At 45.4% G+C, this 18,959-nt stretch overlaps 1 protein-coding gene across 1 annotated transcript; it reads right to left on the reverse strand.

Annotated features, from left to right (window-relative positions):
* Window positions 1-1,573: 1,573 nt before the first annotated feature.
* On the reverse strand, window positions 1,574-18,438 carry NONO (non-POU domain containing octamer binding). The gene is made up of 11 exons (XM_062630119.1): window positions 18,285-18,438; window positions 17,903-18,071; window positions 15,166-15,386; window positions 13,796-14,097; window positions 11,478-11,573; window positions 9,949-10,145; window positions 9,592-9,676; window positions 6,956-7,058; window positions 5,565-5,607; window positions 4,823-4,932; window positions 1,574-2,620 (listed from the first exon to the last, which is right to left on the reverse strand). Exons 1-11 carry the CDS (start codon window positions 18,408-18,410, stop codon window positions 2,483-2,485), a joined length of 1,590 nt encoding a protein of 529 aa, XP_062486103.1. The 5' UTR covers window positions 18,411-18,438; the 3' UTR covers window positions 1,574-2,482.
* Between the last annotated feature and the right edge of the window lie 521 nt (window positions 18,439-18,959).

The following is an 18,959-nucleotide window of genomic DNA, read 5'->3' on the forward strand; positions in this document are numbered from 1 at the left end:
TGTACTCAACAGCTGAGAGAACAGCTTGGAAAAAGACCATAAAAATCGTCAGAAATGGGCATGTGGGCTATCTTCATCTCTCCGTTCAAGAACACTGCCCTTCTGCAGCTTGAGTTATTACAGAGCTATTGCCCCAACACTCTGGTCTCATTGAACAATTACAACTTTAAATTGGAATCAGCCGCCCAGTTGATGAGAATTTTCTCCCTGTAGCTCAGGCACTGCCTTGCTCCCAGAGAGAATTTCATCTCTTCAGAGCTGAGCTACTAAAGGAGCCTGTTTGCTCTGAAAACACATCAAAAAGCACACTTCAGTCATCAACAGGAACCAGCCCAAAATGAAGAGCTCAGTCTACTCTGAAGACACAGTTTTCTCATTATTAGCTGGCATCTGTAATAAAAAACTGTTGCCTGGATCAGCCTGAACTGGTGGGAAGTGTGGGGGTTTACAGGTTTTGGAAGGCCCTGTGACCTTAAAACATGGTCATTATTAGCTCAGAGCAGAATGATGGGCAGGGAAAGTGTCCTAATGGGAGCCTGGCTGAGCTCCCTGCTCTCTTCCTCTCTTTTTGGCTGCCTGTGGCACAGAGGTGACTCACCACATAGACAGTCAGGTACCAGAACTACAACCAAGACAGCAGCGGGAAAGATGGCTCCTTTCAGCAAGGCCACAGGAAATCACATTTTCCTTCTTTCAGCTTCCAAAGGTAGCTCACCAGTGTGGTAAGTTCAGCGTATTACACCACTTGTATCCTTCTGCAGTAACGGGGAGGTTCTGGTGACACATGGTGTGCCAAAAAAAAAAAAAAAAAAAAAAAAAGGGGGAAAGGGTTGTCTGCTGCTTTGGTGTCACAAAATTACCTGTGTACGAGGTCGATTTTTCAGATTTCTCTTTGATTCTTGCAAATGCAGCCACTGTTTAGGGGAAGCTGCATAAAGAACAAGTTGTAACTTCTTATGTCCAGAAAAGATGGGAGTTTAAAGTTAAGAGCAAAATTCAAAAACTCAGACTGCTCATCAGCCCTTAATCTGGTACGAACTGATTCTGCATAAATACATTTTAAAAAATCTGACTGGATATGACAGCAAAGAGCAAGGATTTCCACGCCATGATAGTCAAAATACCTCATCAGCCCGCAACTCCGTTAACAGCCAGCGATCTGGAACAGTGTGGAGAGGGGAGTGCTCCCTTCTGTGCAGAGGCTGAAGCTCAGTTCTTCCCCGTGAGGGCGCTGAGGCACTGGCACAGGGTGCCCAGAGAAGCTGTGGCTGCCCCATTCCCGGCAGTGTTCAAGGCCAGGTTGGACACAGGGGCTTGGAGCAAGCTGCTCTAGTGGAAGGGGTCCCTGCCCGTGGCAAGGGTTGGAGCTGGAGGAGCTTTAAGGTCCCTTCAACACAAACCAGGATGGGATTCTGTGAATCTCCTCAGAGGTTAAACACCTTGTTTTCAGAGCTATGCGATAACAACTTTTGCACCATAACCTGAAGCATGGTTTATTCCAATCCATATGGATACATTTTTATTAAAAACAAACAAACAAGCCAACCAAGCACTCATAAGAGAAGACACCTGATAAAAAAGGCTTAAAATCCACTTTAATAATGCATTCCTGTAACATTCCTCAGACTCGGACTTCTTAGTGGAACAATTACAACTTGTGTTCAAACAGTTTACACTAAATGAAAAATCTTGTAGTACTTCTACACAAAAGACAGGCAAGGTTAAGACTATACAAACATTTGTTTTAGTTAAATCTTCAGCGAGAGATACAGTATCTTTGTCCAATAGATTGTACTTTACCTACCAGTAAAAATGAACAGCAATACAACACGTTATCAAAAAAAATCCATCCAAACAAGAGCCTCCCACAGCCATTCTGGCTGCACACAACAGTCAACTACTTTAAAGAAACAGATGGTCCGGATAAAGGAGTAACTACAAGTTAGAAGAAAAAGAAACAGAACAAAACCAAAATAACCCCGAACATAAAATCTTCCCCAATTAACTACATGATGAATCATTTGGAGCTATATCAATTTACAGAATCATGGGAGCTGCAAAGTACCCAGATGCTGCCCTATTCTCCAGAAACTTCCCTGTGCTCTTCAGCAAGGTACACTACACTAAAAAAATGCCAAGACACTGCAATTTTTATCTAGTTTAGTCTCAGGACCCCAGCTGCAAACAGCAACCTGGACTGGTCAAGGCATGAGGGTCCTTGCTGGATTTTACCGGCTTAACAACCATGGCATCCTCCCAGAATCCATTTTTCACATTGAAATTATAGGAATGCACCACATGAATTCTTCTAAAACCTTTACCAGTCAGACTGCACCCCCCTTGGCCTAGAGTGGCTTTACCAAAACAGGCCCTAATTAACTATTTTTAATATCACCCCCCCCCCCCCTTTGAGTTGAGCCCTGCGTGGCCTGCCAAGATTCCTTTCCTTTTTGGGGTGTGCGCAGGGAGTAGCTTAATCCCGTTAGTATCTGCGACGCTTGTTAGAACCAAAATCAGCCCCTGGGTTTCCTCTGTTGAAGGCAGGTGGGTTCCCTCCCATTGCTCCGAGGCCCTCCATCGCACCGCTCTGGCCAAAGCGGTCTGCAGGTGGTGGTGGAGTCTTGTGATGAGGACAAATGCAGAAGAAGCAGAGAAGAAAAACAAGGAACAATGGGCAGTTAAACACCATTTGAGCCGATTCAGATTTTACCAGGATTTCACAATTCCAGCTGACCTTGCTACAAAACTTCAGCTCATAAAAGAGCCCCTATGCCCTAAAACTAGACTGGCAGGACCAAGTCTCTTTCACTGCATAACTTGTAGGCAAGCACACTGGAATACACTGCACTATCTCAAAGACTAGCGGAGTCTGTGAGTAATGCAGCCTGGGCAAGCAAGACTTCACATTCCAATCATACTCCTTCACCCAAATAGAATGCAAAGGGGGCAATATACCAATCCTACAGCACTACCACAACCCAGGTGCACACAATATTCCAATTCCAAAATAAGTCTGTACTCTAATCCTATCCTGCTATTTCCATTCCTTTGGCTTTCCATTTTCCCAGCTGGATTAGTGCTATTGCACAGCCTCTTGCTTCCAGCAGGGAGGTGATCAAAAGATAATTCAGGTTGGAAGGTACGTCATGAGGTCTCCAGTCCAACCTCCTGCTCAAAAATGAAGTCAGCTGCAAGGTCAGACCAGGTTAGCCACAGCTTTATCCAGTCAGTCTTGTAAACATCCAAGGATGAAGACTGCACAACCTCCCTGGGCAACTTGCTCCACTGCTTGAACGTCCTCATGGTGGACACAATACTTCCTTTGGGTAAGGTTCTAGAGGCAACCACTGCCTCTTCCTTCCCCCAGACTGGGGCTAAGTGACTTCACAGGAGAGCTGCTTTACACCAGGCTCCTGGGTTCCATATATTCTTTGTCCACAGATTTACAGCAGTGATACATAAATATGCAGTATTATGTGATGTACATATATGCACATTATAATTAGTATTAATACTGTAGATGACTCCATGGTATTGCCTGACCAAAACTTCAATGAAACTGTCAATGGGAAGGTCCCTAGGGATTCTCAGTGCTCACTTCACCAGCAGTGCAGGCGAGGCACTAGCAGTAACACAGCACTCCTACCTTTTCCCCCTCCCTACAGATGAAAAATTCTGAAAAATCATGAACTTCTCCTGTAGGATACACCACAGGGAAGGACACTGCAGTCACTCCAAGCAGCTGGAGCAAACATGCAAAGTAACTGCTCCCTACCCGATTAAAAAGCTGGAATTCAATGGCCCAGTAACTCCTAAAAACAAGCACATGGCCTGGATAGTTTCTAAGAAGACTGCACATATTTTTGTCCATTAGAGAAACAGCTTACTGCTTTTCAGAAATACTGTATTATTTCATTACACTGATCTGAACTACCTCCCCTTTAAAATTCCTCTCTTCATCTTCCCCCTTAATTTCCTTGTGTAGTACATGTTTTCTTAACCTCAGCCACTCTAGTGTCCCCACCACTTTGGTACAAAAACTTGTATCTAAATAAAGCTGCTCTTAATGGCAAAAAAAAAAAAAAGAAAAATCCCTAATGTAGCATTCATGAGAGGATCAAGAAGTCTAAGAAGGAAGTTTTGCAGAATTGTTTATTAGACCAGTTGATACAAACTGCTAAAGGAAGATTCATTTCTGGACAAACCTGACTGCTGCTGGTACTGCTGCTGTCTGGGAGTGCTGACACTGAGAAAGGATTGATGCTCTGTATTACAAAGAAGAATGAGAGATGCCACAGAAGCCATGGTCTATTGTACAGCTCTGCAGTAAAGCTTAAAACTAAATAAGTAAATTTAAAAAGGAAAATAAATAAGCATAACCTCCACTGATTATTTGCTCTTTACCTCCTAAGCAAATGAGCTGAACTCATTTGAGCATACTCACTATTACCATACTCATTTTAGCCTATCAGCATAGGAGAGAATTGTTTTTAAAACTGGTCCCGACAGCCTGGCTTTATGCCTGCAAGAACCTACTCTCAAAACACACATTCAACAAAGTGCTTTCCATTATGCCTTTTAAACGTTAACCATATATTATTGCTAAGACTGTAAGTAGTTATTAGACTTGGTTCAATCTTCTGAAAAAAACATCAGCCAGGACCTAGGCAAGATTAACTTCTCAAGACTTCAGCAGGAGTTAAGCAACAGGTCTAGTCAGACAAACAAGCTCAACTTCAGCAGCATAGTTATTTTCATTGCTTCACAATGAAAACAATCTGCATTTAAAAGGTGTGCACAAAAGAAGATGGAGATACATTACCATTCCCATGGCTCCATCAGGTATCATAGCTCCAGGACCAGTCGCAGGAGGTGCAGCAGCTGGGACATTGGTACCACCCATGGCTCCTCTATTGTTCATGCCAATGGTACCTGGAAAAAGACGACTGAAGAATAGTCCTGGCAGATGCAGTGACTGGGGTCTACTCATCACTCCAGAGCCACAAAACACTGTGCAAGCTCTGTGTAAGCTCCATGTAGTGCTATATTCAGGGACAGAGGCCTAGTCCATTAGCTAGCTTTGCAACACCAGGTCAAAACAAAACGGATCTTGCATTCCAGTATTATCTGAAACTACAGCAGGCTTTAACACTCACCACTTTCAGCAACCACTAAACCTCTTCACTTGCTCTTGTACACATGGCTGAACCATGTAGTCAAAATATGGAAGTACAGTAATCAAGTTTATTTCCTGGGCCCACAGTCTAGCACTATGCGTCATACCAGCTTCTGCATCACTACAAACTTCTGAAGCACAGTAGGGGTCCAATGGCAATGTCAACAAAGTCTTTTGTTTACTGAACTGAGTCTTTCATGACTTAGAGTAGTGCCCCATACCCAGATTTTGTGGTTTGGTGTCATGTGAACACTGCCTGTTACTGAACTGGGAGAAGATCGGTACAACTGAGTTTCTAAATAAAAGCCAACAAAATAAAACTACTCAAAAACTGTACAGATTTTGTAAAGGAGGAAAGGAACATGCATAAAACAGAGAACACTCTTACCTCCCATACTCATCTGTCCCATCCGCATGTCTGGTGGCTCCCTCTGGAAAAAGAGACATTTCAAATGATAAAAATTCAGGCTTAAAAAAAAAAAAAAAGTAATTACCCAAGTTTAGTGAGTTCTGAGGTTTGCTGCTGAAACTGTAGAAAAGTCATACCCAGGGTTAATTAAGAAAAAGAGGATCTAAGGTACCTTCACACTGTAACTGCTTAACACACAGGTCTTATTTAAAATCATCTCATTCTGAAGGACTGTTTTTCACAATCATGGTAAAACATCCAGCAGCAAAGCTGTGCATGCAGATTTTGCCAAACAGCAGCATTAAGAGATATCTGGTATCTGGATGGGGAGATCTACTGAGCAGCAGTAACACATGAGATAGTTTTGCTACTTTCTCAGCATAGCTAAGAAGCTTTTCCAGTTGAAAGGAATGCAAGCTTACATAAAGACACAGCAGTGGGTCACTTGCATTAAAATACCAGTTAGTGAGTTCAGTTTCTCATTTACTAATAGAGCACAGGACACACAACAGCTCTCCCCCACTGCAAAATTAGGAGCACCTCCTCACTTCAGTGAGGGTACTACTTTTTCCATAGTGGGAACCGAAAAACAGATTTCACTTCACCTGTAGTCTCAGTGCCACTATTTAGCATACGAAGGCACTATTACTTAGAGAAACCAGGAGTTCTGCTACACAGGCTAATATTCACATATCTGGTAAGTTACATGGTTTTGGCTCTCTTGGTTTGACATCAATTGACCCCTGAGGAAAATAGCTAAATATTTCACGAGGATACAAGAACATTGCCACCCAGTTGCCTCCATGCCATTATACCACCTCAACAGCACTTCAGCTGCCTCGACAATAGAAACTTGCTGGGACTGGAAACACATTGTTCTTTATAGAACTAGAGATACTACTATTAAAAGGCAGGTACCACACATTTTACATTACAAGAAAATACAAGCAATTATCATGCCTGCAGCAGTGCCTCAAGCTCAGATCATTTCATCTGAGCATGATTAAGACAGACTGCAGACTACAGATATAACTGGCCATATGATCATAACAGGGCTCCGCAGCAATCCTTCAAGACAGTACATCTTTGTTACTGTTAGAATAAAATCAGTTAGCATATATTCTTCTGAACAGCAAGACTGCTAATAAGGGCCCTACATGAACAGCAGTGGATCAGTAACTGGGGTATTTGTATTCCCCAGACTAAGCTGTATTAACAATGGAGGGAGTCAATAATTCAGAGCAGAACACACTAAAAATGTAGAGTCTAGCAACCAACAAATTAAGCATTCACAGAAAGCCCTGTGCTGTGGAAGTGCAAAACCCTAATGTCAATGTCTGGATGTAATAGGAAGGTAGAAGCACTCATACCGCATCAGCAAAATTCCCTTTAAAGCCTTCCTGCTGGCGTCTCATCATCTCTTCTTGCTGCCTTCTCATTTCCTCCTCACGGCGCCTGCGCTCTTCCTCTTGCCTGTAAAAAAGGTCCAAGAATACTCGGTACAATACAGAACAACCATTTGCTTCACAGCATTGCAGTGCTGCCCGATTGGTCTTGTTTGGAAATATACAATTTTAAGAACATTATTTTGCTGAGGCTGTAAAATATTAGGTACCTTATAATGAGAACATAGAATCATAGAATAGTTAGGGTTGGAAAGGACCTTAAGGTCATCTAGTTCCAACCCCCCTGCCATGGGCAGGGACACCTCACACTAAACCATCTCACCCAAGGCTTCGTCCAACCTGGTCTTGAACACTGCCAGGGATGGAGCACTCACAACCTCCCTGGGCAATCCATTCCAGTGCCTCACCACCCTTACAGGAAAGAATTTCTTCCTTATATCCAACCTAAACTTCCCCTAAGTTTTAGCCTGTTACCCCTTGTCCTGTCACTACAGTCCCTAATGAAGAGTCCCTCTCCAGCATCCCTATAGGCCCCCTTCAGATACTGGAAGGCTGCTATGAGGTCTCCAGGCTGAACAGCCCCAACTTTCTCAGCCTATCTTCATACAGGAGATGCTCCAGTCCCCTGATCATCCTCATGGCCTCCTCTGCACTTGTTCCAACAGCTCCATGTCCTTTTTATGTTGAGGACACCAGAACTGCACACAATGCTCCAAGTGAGGTCTCATGAGAGCAGAGTAGAGGGGCAGGATCACCTCCTTCGACCTGCTGGTCCTTTGGATGCAGCCCAGGGTACGATTGGCTTTCTGTGCTGCAAGCACACACTGAAGCTGCCTCATGTTCATTTTCTCATCAGCCAACACCCCCAAGTCCTTCTCCTCAGGGCTGCTCTGAATCTGTTCTCTGCCCAACCTGTAGCTGTGCCTGGGATTGCTCCGACCCAGGTGTAGGACCTTGCACTTGGCATGGTTAAACCTCATGAGGTTGGCATCAGCCCACCTCACAAGCGTGTCGAGGTCCCTCTGGATGGCATTCCCTCCCTCCAGGGTATCAACCGACCCACACAGCTTGGGGTCATCGGCAAACTTGCTGAGGGCTCACTCAATCCCACTGTCCCTGTCAGTGACAAAGACGTTGAACAAGACCGGTTCCAACACCGACCCTGAGGGACCCCACTCGTTACTGGTCTCCAGCTGGACATTGAGCCATTGACCACAACTCTTTGTGTGCGGCCATCCAGCCAGTTCTTTATCCACCGAGTGGTCCATCCATCAAATTGATGTTGCTCCAATTTAGAGACAAGGATGTCGTGCAAGATGGTGTCAAACGCTTTGCACAAGTCCCCGTAGATGACATCAACTGCTCTATCCCTGTCCATCAGTTCTGTAGCCCCATCACAGAAGGCCACCAAATTGGTCAGGCAGGACTTCCCCTTAGTGAAGCCCTGCTGGCTGTCACCAAGCACCTTGTTGTTTTTCACGTGCCTTAGCATGCCTTCCAGGAGAATCTGCTCCAAGATTTTGCCAGGCACAGAGGTGAGACTGACTGCTCTGTAATTCCCTGGGTCACCCATTTTCCCCTTCTTGAAATTGGGGGTTATATTTCCCTTTTTCCATTTATGTGCATGTTTGTGCACATTTCCAACAATTTTCATCTTCAGGACTTCATTATAAAAACAATATGAACACACCCAGGAGTATCTCTCATGAGGAATGGCAGAGGGAACTGGAGTGCTTTAGTCTGAAGAAAAGGGGGCTGAGGGGCAACCTTATTGATCTTTACAACAACCTGAAAGGAGGCTGTAGCGAGGTGAGGGGTGGTCTCTTTTCTCAAGTAGCAAGTGACAGGACAAGAGGTATCAGCCCCAAGTGACACCATGGGAGGTTTAAATTGGGTATTAGGAACAATTTCTTCCCTGAAAGGGCTCTCAAGGACTGGAACAGGCTGCCCAGGGCAGTGGTGGAGTCACCAACCCTGGAGGTATTTAAAAGATGTATAGATGTGGCACTTATGGACATGGTTACTTATGGATATGGCAGAGTTAGGTTTACAGTTGGACTTGATCTTAAAAGTCTTTTCCAACCTAAATGATTCTATGTACACAGCAGCTCCCAAATACATGCCGACAACATGCAACATAATGCATTCAAGCCAAACAGTTCTCAAGACCCTTCTATTACAGAAGTAGTCTGAAGATCTTCCTGGGGCTTCTCAAAATGAGCCTGAGATAAGAAAGAGCTGGAATGGAAAGAGAAATCTCTGGACTAAGTTATCCCTCAAATGAAGAGATAGATGGTAGAACAGGGTTTTCCAACCTGCAGCACTGAATCACTGCACTGATTCAGATTTTTCTATCTGCTCTGTCAAGGAGCTAAACTGAGACACAGAACTGTAAAAAACCTCAAATAATAATCAGTGGAAGAAACACCTAATTCTTCCATCTTAAAACACCTGTATACTCCCCCTGTGGACAAAAAGGTCCAAAACAACAGTCACATTTTAGGTAATAATTAAATCATTACACTTAACAATTAGGTGCACTGAAGAAGCATTTTATTCCATAATATTATGGGTTCACAGGCCATAACCTGCCCCCTTACCTGAGTTCCAACTGTTTACGTTTTTGTACTTCTTGGTTATGCAATTCCTCCATTCTCCTCAGCTCTTCCTGGCGTCTCATTAAATCTGTAAGAGACGACAGTAAAGCACCCAAACTCATCTCTTATGCCACCTCTTAACAAGCTCCTGAACTAGAACCCTAACACACAAGAGAGTAAGGTAACAGAGCCTCCAGCAACACAGTAACATCTCTCCATTTGTTTGCCACACCATGCTTGGTTACAAGCCAAGCAGCTCAACTTGGCTCAACTTCAGTGCGCTCTAGCCAGTCTACTAAGGTACCACCCCTGGATGTTGCAGGGCCATGTTCTGATACTGTATTTGCCTTGGACTGATACCTTGCCGCATGAGCATAACCTGGTGCTCATGGCGTGCTGCTTCCATTTCCATTTCCAGCTTCTCTCGAGCTTCCTTGATGTTGCGGTCTACTTGCTCTTGCTGTTGTTTCTCCATTTCTATTAGAGCCTTCCAACGCATGGCATATTCATATTCAAAGCTGCCAGGCTGTGCAAACCGAGGAGGCTGCTCACGCTCCCTGTCAAGCAAGGAAGAGCTAGTGAACACTTCAACAGAGCAAGGAGGAACCAAGAAAAACACACTTGTGTGTTAAATGCAATGGCAGATCCTTTTAGTAGCCAGAAAAGCATTTCTTAGCAAAACAAGTAAGGAACCACTTTGTCTTCTATTTTCTCACAAATAGCTATGCATAAGTGTCTGCTTCTCAGGAATCTGCTTATTGAACAGAGAAGCTTTGGCAGAATCCTCCTGCAGAATTAATTATACATAGAAACCGTCCTGCTCTCCTCCATAATAAGCAATGGCACTCCTTTTGTAAGACACAAAAAATATTTAGAAATACTCTGGAAAGAAACAGCCTTTGCTCCTGCTCTGTATCTTATGGCTAGACCCACCTCTGAAACAAGCACTGCCCAAATGTGTGTATTTCACTAATCTCTGCAGCCCCTGAACCTGAAGCACATGACTATGCTTAATGCAGCCTCTCAGCTTCTGAAGCTCCGTAGTCTTTCTTACTCAAAAAATTCATGACCTCACATTGCTTACTAATTCCCACTGCCTGGATCACATGATACTTACTTATACTGGGAAGCCTCCAAAGACCATGGCCTTATTCATAAATAGCTCTCCAATCTCCTAATGCTATTCATATCATTCCTTAAATTTTCACTGTGAGTTCAAATCTGTTTCCTCTGCACTTTCTGTAATACTTAAGAGCACGTAACTTAAGTCTTTTCTTCATAGAATCATAGAATCGTTAGGGTTGGAAAGGACCTTAAGATCATCTAGTTCCAACCCCCCTGCCATGGGCAGGGACACCTCACACTAAACCATATCACCCAAGGCCTCGTCCAACCTGGCCTTGAACACTGCCAGGGATGGAGCATTCACAACCTCCCTGGGCAACACATTCCAGTGCCTCACCACCCTAACAGGAAAGAATTTCCTCCTTATATCCAATCTAAACTTCCCCTGTTTCAGTTTTAACCCCTTACCCCTTGTCCTGTCACTACAGTCCCTAATAAAGAGTCCCTCCCCAGCATCAGCTTCTCATCTGAGCAAGGGGATCTCATGTTATCTCAAACTGACCCAATTTTTTATTCCAAGAACTGAAACAGACATGTGGAGGCTGCCAGTCTTGTCCAGCAGCATGGATCCAAACCCACTGCTTGCTTTCAGTTGACCATGGCAAGAGAACACAGTACACAGTTCTCTTCCCAGAGTCAGGTCACATTTACAAAAACAAGGACGACCTTTAGAGCACTGACAAGCCACCCTCTGACGACTGCAACACTATTCAATGCCCTAGTCCACAGGTAATCTCATCTCCTGTCACATGGCAGGCACATACTTGTGATATTGTTGGTTTTTAATGACTAGCTTCTCTGGCAGTCCCTCTTCATCATCATACTGATCCATGGGCTCCACAGTGACAGGGCGAGGGAATCTGTAAAGAAAAGATTATGTGCTTTTAAGAAAATTCAGGGAGCTTGCAGTGTAGGAAAGGTACTGTGTCTGAACTTGTGTAAGAGTACCTTTAGCACTCCCAAAGAAATTCAGAGCAGTTGGGGATCTCAACCAAACTGAAACCAGAAATCAATTTGAACACTTTTTTCTTTCTTTCTAGAATGGGAGTTGAACTGTTAATCAAAATCCTTGTTGAATCCAAACCAAAACTGTAGTGAAAGAATATTTGCAGTTACTGGTTCAAATTAACAGCGTAACTAAAACCTGACATGCTCCAGTAAGATCTACTCTGTATGAAGTCCTGTAGTCCCGAGAACATGCGTTTTTTTTCCCCTCCCTTTCTTCTCTTGCTACGTGGCCAATGATGGGCTGCAAAAGTCTTTGTGCGCCTTTTTATAGCTGCCTGAATAAAGCAAAGAGTAAATACACTCTCCTCACTGGAGATCATTTGCTGTACCATTCAGACATACTCTCCTGAGAGACAACCATGTGCCATTATTGCCAAGCAGCAGTGCCCTTAAGTACCTGTTGGGCCCTGTCTGAATTCCCTTACCCCCTCCCTAAGAAGTCCACTGGTGCATTTCACAACACAAACACTGCACACATGTGCTTCTGTCCTCCTGGTTTCTGCATGAAGAAGAAAGTATTTAATAGAAGTGTTCCCAATCTCTGAATTAACTCCCCACCACAGCACTGACACTGGTCGTTCCCAGCACAGCAGCACTGCAGCTTCTCATTAGCCCCTCAACCCCATTTGTCATAGCTGAGGAAGCTGCAGCGGCCAGACTCCATCAGGAAGGCAGGACAGAGGCTAAAATCTCTCTCCTCATATGAAGATCCACAATGTAGCTTTTCAGTTTGATGTGGCATATTCATATTTCAAAATGAACAGTCTTAATTTTCCAACATGAACCAACTGCCACCAGTTTATCTAGCTGCTACCATCATGAACTAGGACAAACCTGAACAAATTTAATTAAAACCAAACCATAACTAAAAATAAGCAACATACTGTTTTGCCATCCCAGATATCAGACGCACCGAGAGCTACAAAAAGACTGAATGCTACCCTCAGGTGCTCTCAGTCATACACTGGTAGTGATTAGTCTTGCATGATCACTTTTAAAAATACATTTTCATGGTTCTTTCAGGGTATAAACTTCTGAATCAGCAAAAGCACCCTGATGGCAATCCTGCAGAGCACTATGCACTGTGCACTCTGCTGGTTATCCCCAGAGTCTCAGGGGAAAGCTGTGAGATATTAAAAAAACACAATGCAAACAAAAATACCCAAGCCCCAGAACCAAACCAAACCCCACCACCCCAAAAACAACAAAACCCGACATCTGCTCCTTGAAACAGAATGTGTTGTGCATGGGTGTATGATTCTGCCATATGCAGGCCTCCAAGAACAAGGAGAGAAGTGAGAAGTACAAAGCTTATAAAGTTCTTCTGGAAATGAGGGGTTATAGCCCCAATTTCAGGAGGCATTCTCTTCACAAATTCTAGGTGTATTCATACAAAATATACAGTAATTTTATTTCCAAGAATTCGAAAAATCGCTCTTGAGTTAGAGCAACAAGCCATATGCTGTGGAATGCACCTAGAATTAGTCGGTTACTTGAGCAAATTGACGTAATTATGCAAGAACAAGCTTTTTTCCTTGGTCTTGAATCATTAAGCAACAAAGTTTATTATGGTGAAAAATCCAAACAATCTACCCGGCTGCCTCCTCTGACAGATCCCATGCTCACAGTGGCAGATCAGCATTCCACGCCAGTAGTGTCTGCTGCTGAGCGGAGTCCCATCCCAAGACTTGCCTTCTGAAGCGACCCAGAGTGCACAATTAACACACTTGAGCTTAATTTCTAACAAATTATATGGATGGTCTCTGAAACAGCTCCTGCTTCTTAAACACTGCTTTACTTACCCTAAGAAGGCTTTATCCAGAAAGCAAGAGCTTGTCGATAAATTTCATGCATTTACCCCACTAGCAGCTTCCCAGGATAAAGTTTTCAGACCTGAGTTTCAGCAGACTCACTCTTGTTGGAACAAAGCTCAGTAAAATTCTCCCTGGGAAAACCACTTCCCACCTGCTCCCTGTCTGTCCTGCTCTGGTGTCAAGAAACATTGCTCACAAGACAATGCCACCCCTCAACCTGCACACATGAAAGCATAACACTTCTCACCCTCCATACTTACGTAGTTAGCAGGAAAGACCCATCGCTACATCTATCCAGGGCTTTCCTAGCAGCAGGCTTCCCTGAGAACTCCACAATGCCTTTCCCAGAGGATCGTCCTCTGTCATCCACAATAACCACAGCCCTTTCCACCTGGCCAAACACTGAGAAGGCTTCCTCCAAGAGCTCATTGGACACAAACTGAGGCAGGTTCCTGACGGTCAGTGATGCACTGTGGCACGCAAAACGCACTCTTAGCTGCTTCCCACGTAGAGGCATGTTGTCTAGTTCCACCTTTGCAATCTCTGCCAGAGTGCGAGTTTCCTGAAGATAAAAAAAGTTATCGTTAAAACTCTCAATGCAGTACAAAATCAGCCAGTGTCAGAACAAGCCTATTTCTCCTGATCAAGTAGTTCACAGAGAGGAACAAATAATCTTCCCACAGTATGGTAAAAAGTGCCCTAACAAACCATAACTGCATCAGTTACATATCAGTAACTGCATAACCATCAGTTACTCTACCTGAATAGAGTATGTGCAAAGTAGGGCAGGGGAATGTATCACCATAAACTTAATACAGCAGCCAGTACAAACTAAGCAAACAGTTAAATGATCATTATGTATCAGCCATAACTACATTAAGGCTACAAAGCAGGATTCTTCTTAAAAGATTAGAGAAAAAAAAAAAATAATCCAACGATCCAACTATTAGCCAAGTCTGGTAACTGTAAAAGGAAATGCTGACTGTATGACAATCCACAAAAACCACCCTATGCCAGTTTCATGCACTTCCGTTCATTTAAGTCACCATCAGGCAACTACACTACAGCAAAGTGCCCACTTTGGTGTGGGAACCTTATGTTTCATCCACTCACCTTCAGACTTTCAAAAAGGTAGTACATGATCCAATAAAGTCCAAGAACCACTACTCTATGTTGGTAGCTACCTACCTCCTAGCTACACTTCTATGTAATCACCTAGAGATCCCCTACTTCAAGAGCATTCACCACTCCAGTAATACTGCACGACCTCCTATATCCATAGGAGTTCCATGGTCAACCCTTCCAGAATACGGTAGTCACCTTGTCTGTAACAGCATCACACTCATGTCTTCCTTCTGTTTTCTACCAGCTGACTTCAGAATAACTTAATCAGATAAATCCTTAATAAATAAACTTAGTAAATCCTGCCACAAACTGCCTGAATCCACATTCCTTTTCATAACAAGATCTAGACAAACCACTTGCAGGAGCTGATCCCATATTCCAGGTTACTAAAATCAAGAGGAGACTTAACTAGCAAGCTATCTGAACATCTGCTACTTTCAATTAGCAACACTCCTCTAGCACGAGTCACTGCCACAAAACACCCCAAAGGTAGCATGTCACTCACCAGCCTGATAAAGCCAAAGCCTTTATCCTTGTGGATGAAGACTTCACCTGCCTTGCCATACTTCTCAAATAACTTTCTCATCTCTTCCTCTGTAATGTCAGGGGGCAGATTCCCCACAAACAGGCGGCTTCTTTGGGTGAAGGTCTTTTCACCAGGTTTCCGGAAGTTCTTCAGGTCAATAGTCAGGCCTTCATCTGAGGGGAATAAGGTACACAGCTGCTCTACAGTTGGGGGGATAAATTCTATTAGGTTTCATCAGAGTGAACACAGAAACATAGGCAACAACACCCATTCACTTCAGTCTCAAACCTCTCCAGCAATCTCTCCAGCAACAAAGGGATCTGATTTCAGAATAGGTCTATATTCTTTTTAAAGAAACCATGTACTTGGACCTCAATGCTCATTAACACCAGTGAAAGAAAACTCAGAACTGGAGAAAAGGACAACACTGCAGCTCAAAATAAAGATAAGGTATTTCACCCAACTTTTGGAGATCTGGTCAAGACGATTGGCCCACAACAAAATCAACTGTAGACACAATACAGGACTTTGCTGTTACAACCTGAGCAATTATAGAAATACCAGTTTGGCCAGCAAACAGATTTTTACTAAAAAAAACAACCAAACAACCCTTCCCCCACCCAAACCAAGCAAAAAGCTAAATTAAACAAAGCCCCTAACTCTCCCCCCCCCGCCAAACTCCAAGCCCAGATGTCTAGACAAATATGCAAAGAGGAAATTTTGCCCACAGATAACATCTGAGACAGCTGTCATTCTGTGAGATGGGATTTGTGTTCTAGAGTCCTGGGCTCCCAAGCTGGAGAGAAGGCTGGAATGGTGAAAATGGTGGGGAGAAAAACCCCATCTCCCAAAACCCAGCCATACAGGTGATTTCTCAGAAAAAAATACAATGTTCATGAATAAAACCTATATCCAGTAAGCGATGTTATAGCCAACACTAATAAACAGGACAGATTGCAGGAACATTCCAAAATCCCCACATGCATATACAAACTTTAACCCTTAATTCAGCAAGAGTCCAGCACAATCCTGGAAGATCTGTTACGTGCCAGATACAGAGGTGGCTTTATTATCACTCTAACTTCCTGTATCCCATTTTTCTGAATGCATATCAAAACTCCTCACACAGACGGCAAGCCACAGAATGCAGTTCCTTTGCTTTGCTGAGGACATCGCACAGTCACACATATGAAATAAAACTATGATCATGAGTGGCTCGATTCAGGCTATAAAGCATGGCACTGATCAGGAAATGCTACTCATGCAAAGACAACTCATGCAAGACAGGCAAGGACAACTCTTTCTATAGAATAAACACACATCTATGACTAACACACACACAAAATCAATCAAATAATAAATAAAATCAATTTGACAGCACTATCTGTGGAAGAGCAGTGGAAGTTATCTACTTCACACAAGCAGGGTGCATTAAGTGTTTTGTCCTGTGAATGTCACAACATTAGCAGAAGTGCTTGGGGAGCAAGCTTAACTGCAAGGCTTGTGAGCACACTAGGAGGGACTTACAGCAGAATTATACCACTATCACTGTCGTGCCTTGAGCAGATTCACTCAAAGGAATCTGAGATACAGTCCCTCACTATAAGCTGATCCCCGTGAGAATATCACAATACAGTTGCTCTGTTGTACTGTTCCCAACCTGACTGGAAAGGACTGGACTGCCACCCCTGCCTATTATCTTCTATGACCTGATAAGGAACCTGCTTAACAGAGCCACCTAATAAAAATATGCAAGATTTTTTTTACTAGCCCAGGATTTGTGTTTCCCCCCAAAGGAATCATTCAAAAGTGCATGTGAATTCTCTGTTTTGAACAGTGAAAGCGTCTGAACTTAAAAAATGAAAAACTAATATAAGTAAAACACTTCTTCACCGAAAATGCTAATTGCAATACCTTGCTGCCACACTTTTAAACTATGAAGCCAGATCAGTTAAGGCCCCAGAAGCCACTGATGTTGCCTCAGCTCACAAGCACCTCCTCTGTATCCCGACAGCAGGGCACAGCGAGAAAAAACCTGGAAGCGCACTAGTTCAGTATTAGCCAGTACCTGAATGCTGAAATATTAAGTAAAGCTGGTCCCTCTCACGTAAAAATTTAGTCTTAACATGTGACTGCAAACAGCTATAACAACGGTCTTCCTATAGCTGTACTCTTACAGCAGATTCGTTTTGCTAGCACTTAGAGAAACCTATGTTGAGAAACCACCCGTTACGGTTAGATTACAAAAAGAAACGGAGGCAAGGGAAAGGGGACATCACGTATTTTCAACGTTTACAGAAACACTGTTAGAGGTTCAAAAACTTCCTGAACTTCCTTTTTTTAAGCGAGCTTTTCTTGAGAATTTGAGACAAAGGAACCTCTACATCACTGCCCAGTTTCAGGAGCACAAGAAACTTATGAACAAACCCCAGCCAAACAAAAGGCAGCTGCATCCATCTTTGAGCAGATTAAGCAAAACAAACCCCCAAAATAACCCTGCAGCAATTCAAACCCCCGCCTTCAACGCGTAAGCCCGACTACTGCGAGCGGACAGCGAACGCAAGCGCGGTTTGCTCTAGGGCCTGAGAGCTTATTGTTTTAAAGCGAAAAAGCGAGTTCGTTAGTTTCCGCCAAGATCCGCCGCACTCGTGCGGGCCGGCAGCCGACAGGGACCCGAAGTTACGCTACGGAGCGAGGGCGGTCGCTCAACGCCTACCCAAAGCAGGGCCGGGCGGCCCGGCGCGGCGGGCCCGGGACTCACTCTGGCTGTTGGCCTGCTGCCCGTTGGCGGGGATGGACGGTGGCGGGTGTGGCTGGTGCTGTTTCCGCGGAGCGTGGTTCTGCTTCTCCATGTTGAAGCCCTTGTTGCCCTGCATCTTCCCCACCTAAAAGCAGACACGCCCGGTCGCTCGCGGCCCCCAGGCGGCTTCCACCGACCCCTGCCCCGCCTCGCCAGGGCCTGCCCGCCAGCCACAGCGGCCGCATGCAGCGGCGGGGCGGCCCGCGCAGGCCGCAGCAAGGCCCGGTGGCAATGTCCGCTTGTAAGCGCCAGGCCCGCAGCGGAGCCGAGCCAAAGTCCCGCCGCCGTCTGGGCTCACCTGGCGGCGGTCCCCGGCTCCGCGGCAGACGGTGGCCTGCAATCCCCTCAGCGGCGCGGAGGAGAGAGCGCGCGCGCAGGCAGCACTCACGCAACCTAACCAGACGCCCACCACCCGAGCTCCCATTGGCCTTCCATCTCCAGCGCCGCGCCGCCACTGGCCGTACTAGCCGCCACTCACAGCCCTTAGGCGGGGAGGGGCGGGACCACCCCACCCCATAAGCCCTCCAGCTGGAGCCGATTGGCTCCCACGGCGGCGGCAGCCCGGCGCGCGCGCTGCCAATCATCGCGGCGGGCACAAGGCTTGGGTGCGCAAAAGCCGAGGGACAAAGGAGCCCAGCAGCCGCCTGGCCGAGCGGCGCAGGCGCACTGAGACAGGAGCACACGCAGGCGCGGCAGGGGCCGCGCGCTTTAAAGAGACAGAGGCGGGGGCCGAGCGCGTGCCGCGGTGCGCTCACATTCTGCTCTCCCCCCCCCGTGCCCGGGGCCGGCGGCAGAAGCGCGGCTTTGGTGTGATCGACGTGCCTCGGGCGAGCGCCAGCCCCGTGTCCGCGCCCTGCCTCATGCGCCCCGGTGCCTTCCTCTTGTCCGCCTGGCACCTCGGCCAGGGCGGTGCTGCCCCGCTGCGGGCGGGCAGGGCTCCGCAGGAAGAGCCGGCCTGCGGGGCCCCGGGGCT

The sequence above is a fragment of the Pezoporus occidentalis genome, unplaced genomic scaffold (assembly GCF_034315485.1).
Source record: "Pezoporus occidentalis ecotype Australia unplaced genomic scaffold, CSIRO_AGI_Poc_V1 ctg348, whole genome shotgun sequence".
NCBI classification, from domain to species: domain Eukaryota; kingdom Metazoa; phylum Chordata; class Aves; order Psittaciformes; family Psittacidae; genus Pezoporus; species Pezoporus occidentalis.

What these genes read in the sequence shown, in the direction of transcription:
- NONO (XM_062630119.1), bottom strand. Translation starts at nt 18,410, where the DNA reads ATGGGAGCTCGGGTGGTGGGCGTCTGGTTAGGTTGCGTGAGTGCTGCC. An exon ending in GCTTTGGCTTTATCAGGCTG is followed by an intron (nt 14,098 to 15,165) that starts GTGAGTGACATG and finishes TTTTATCTTCAG; the next exon opens with GAAACTCGCACTCTGGCAGA. An exon ending in AAAAACCAACAATATCACAA is followed by an intron (nt 10,146 to 11,477) that starts GTATGTGCCTGC and finishes CTTGCTTGACAG; the next exon opens with GGAGCGTGAGCAGCCTCCTC.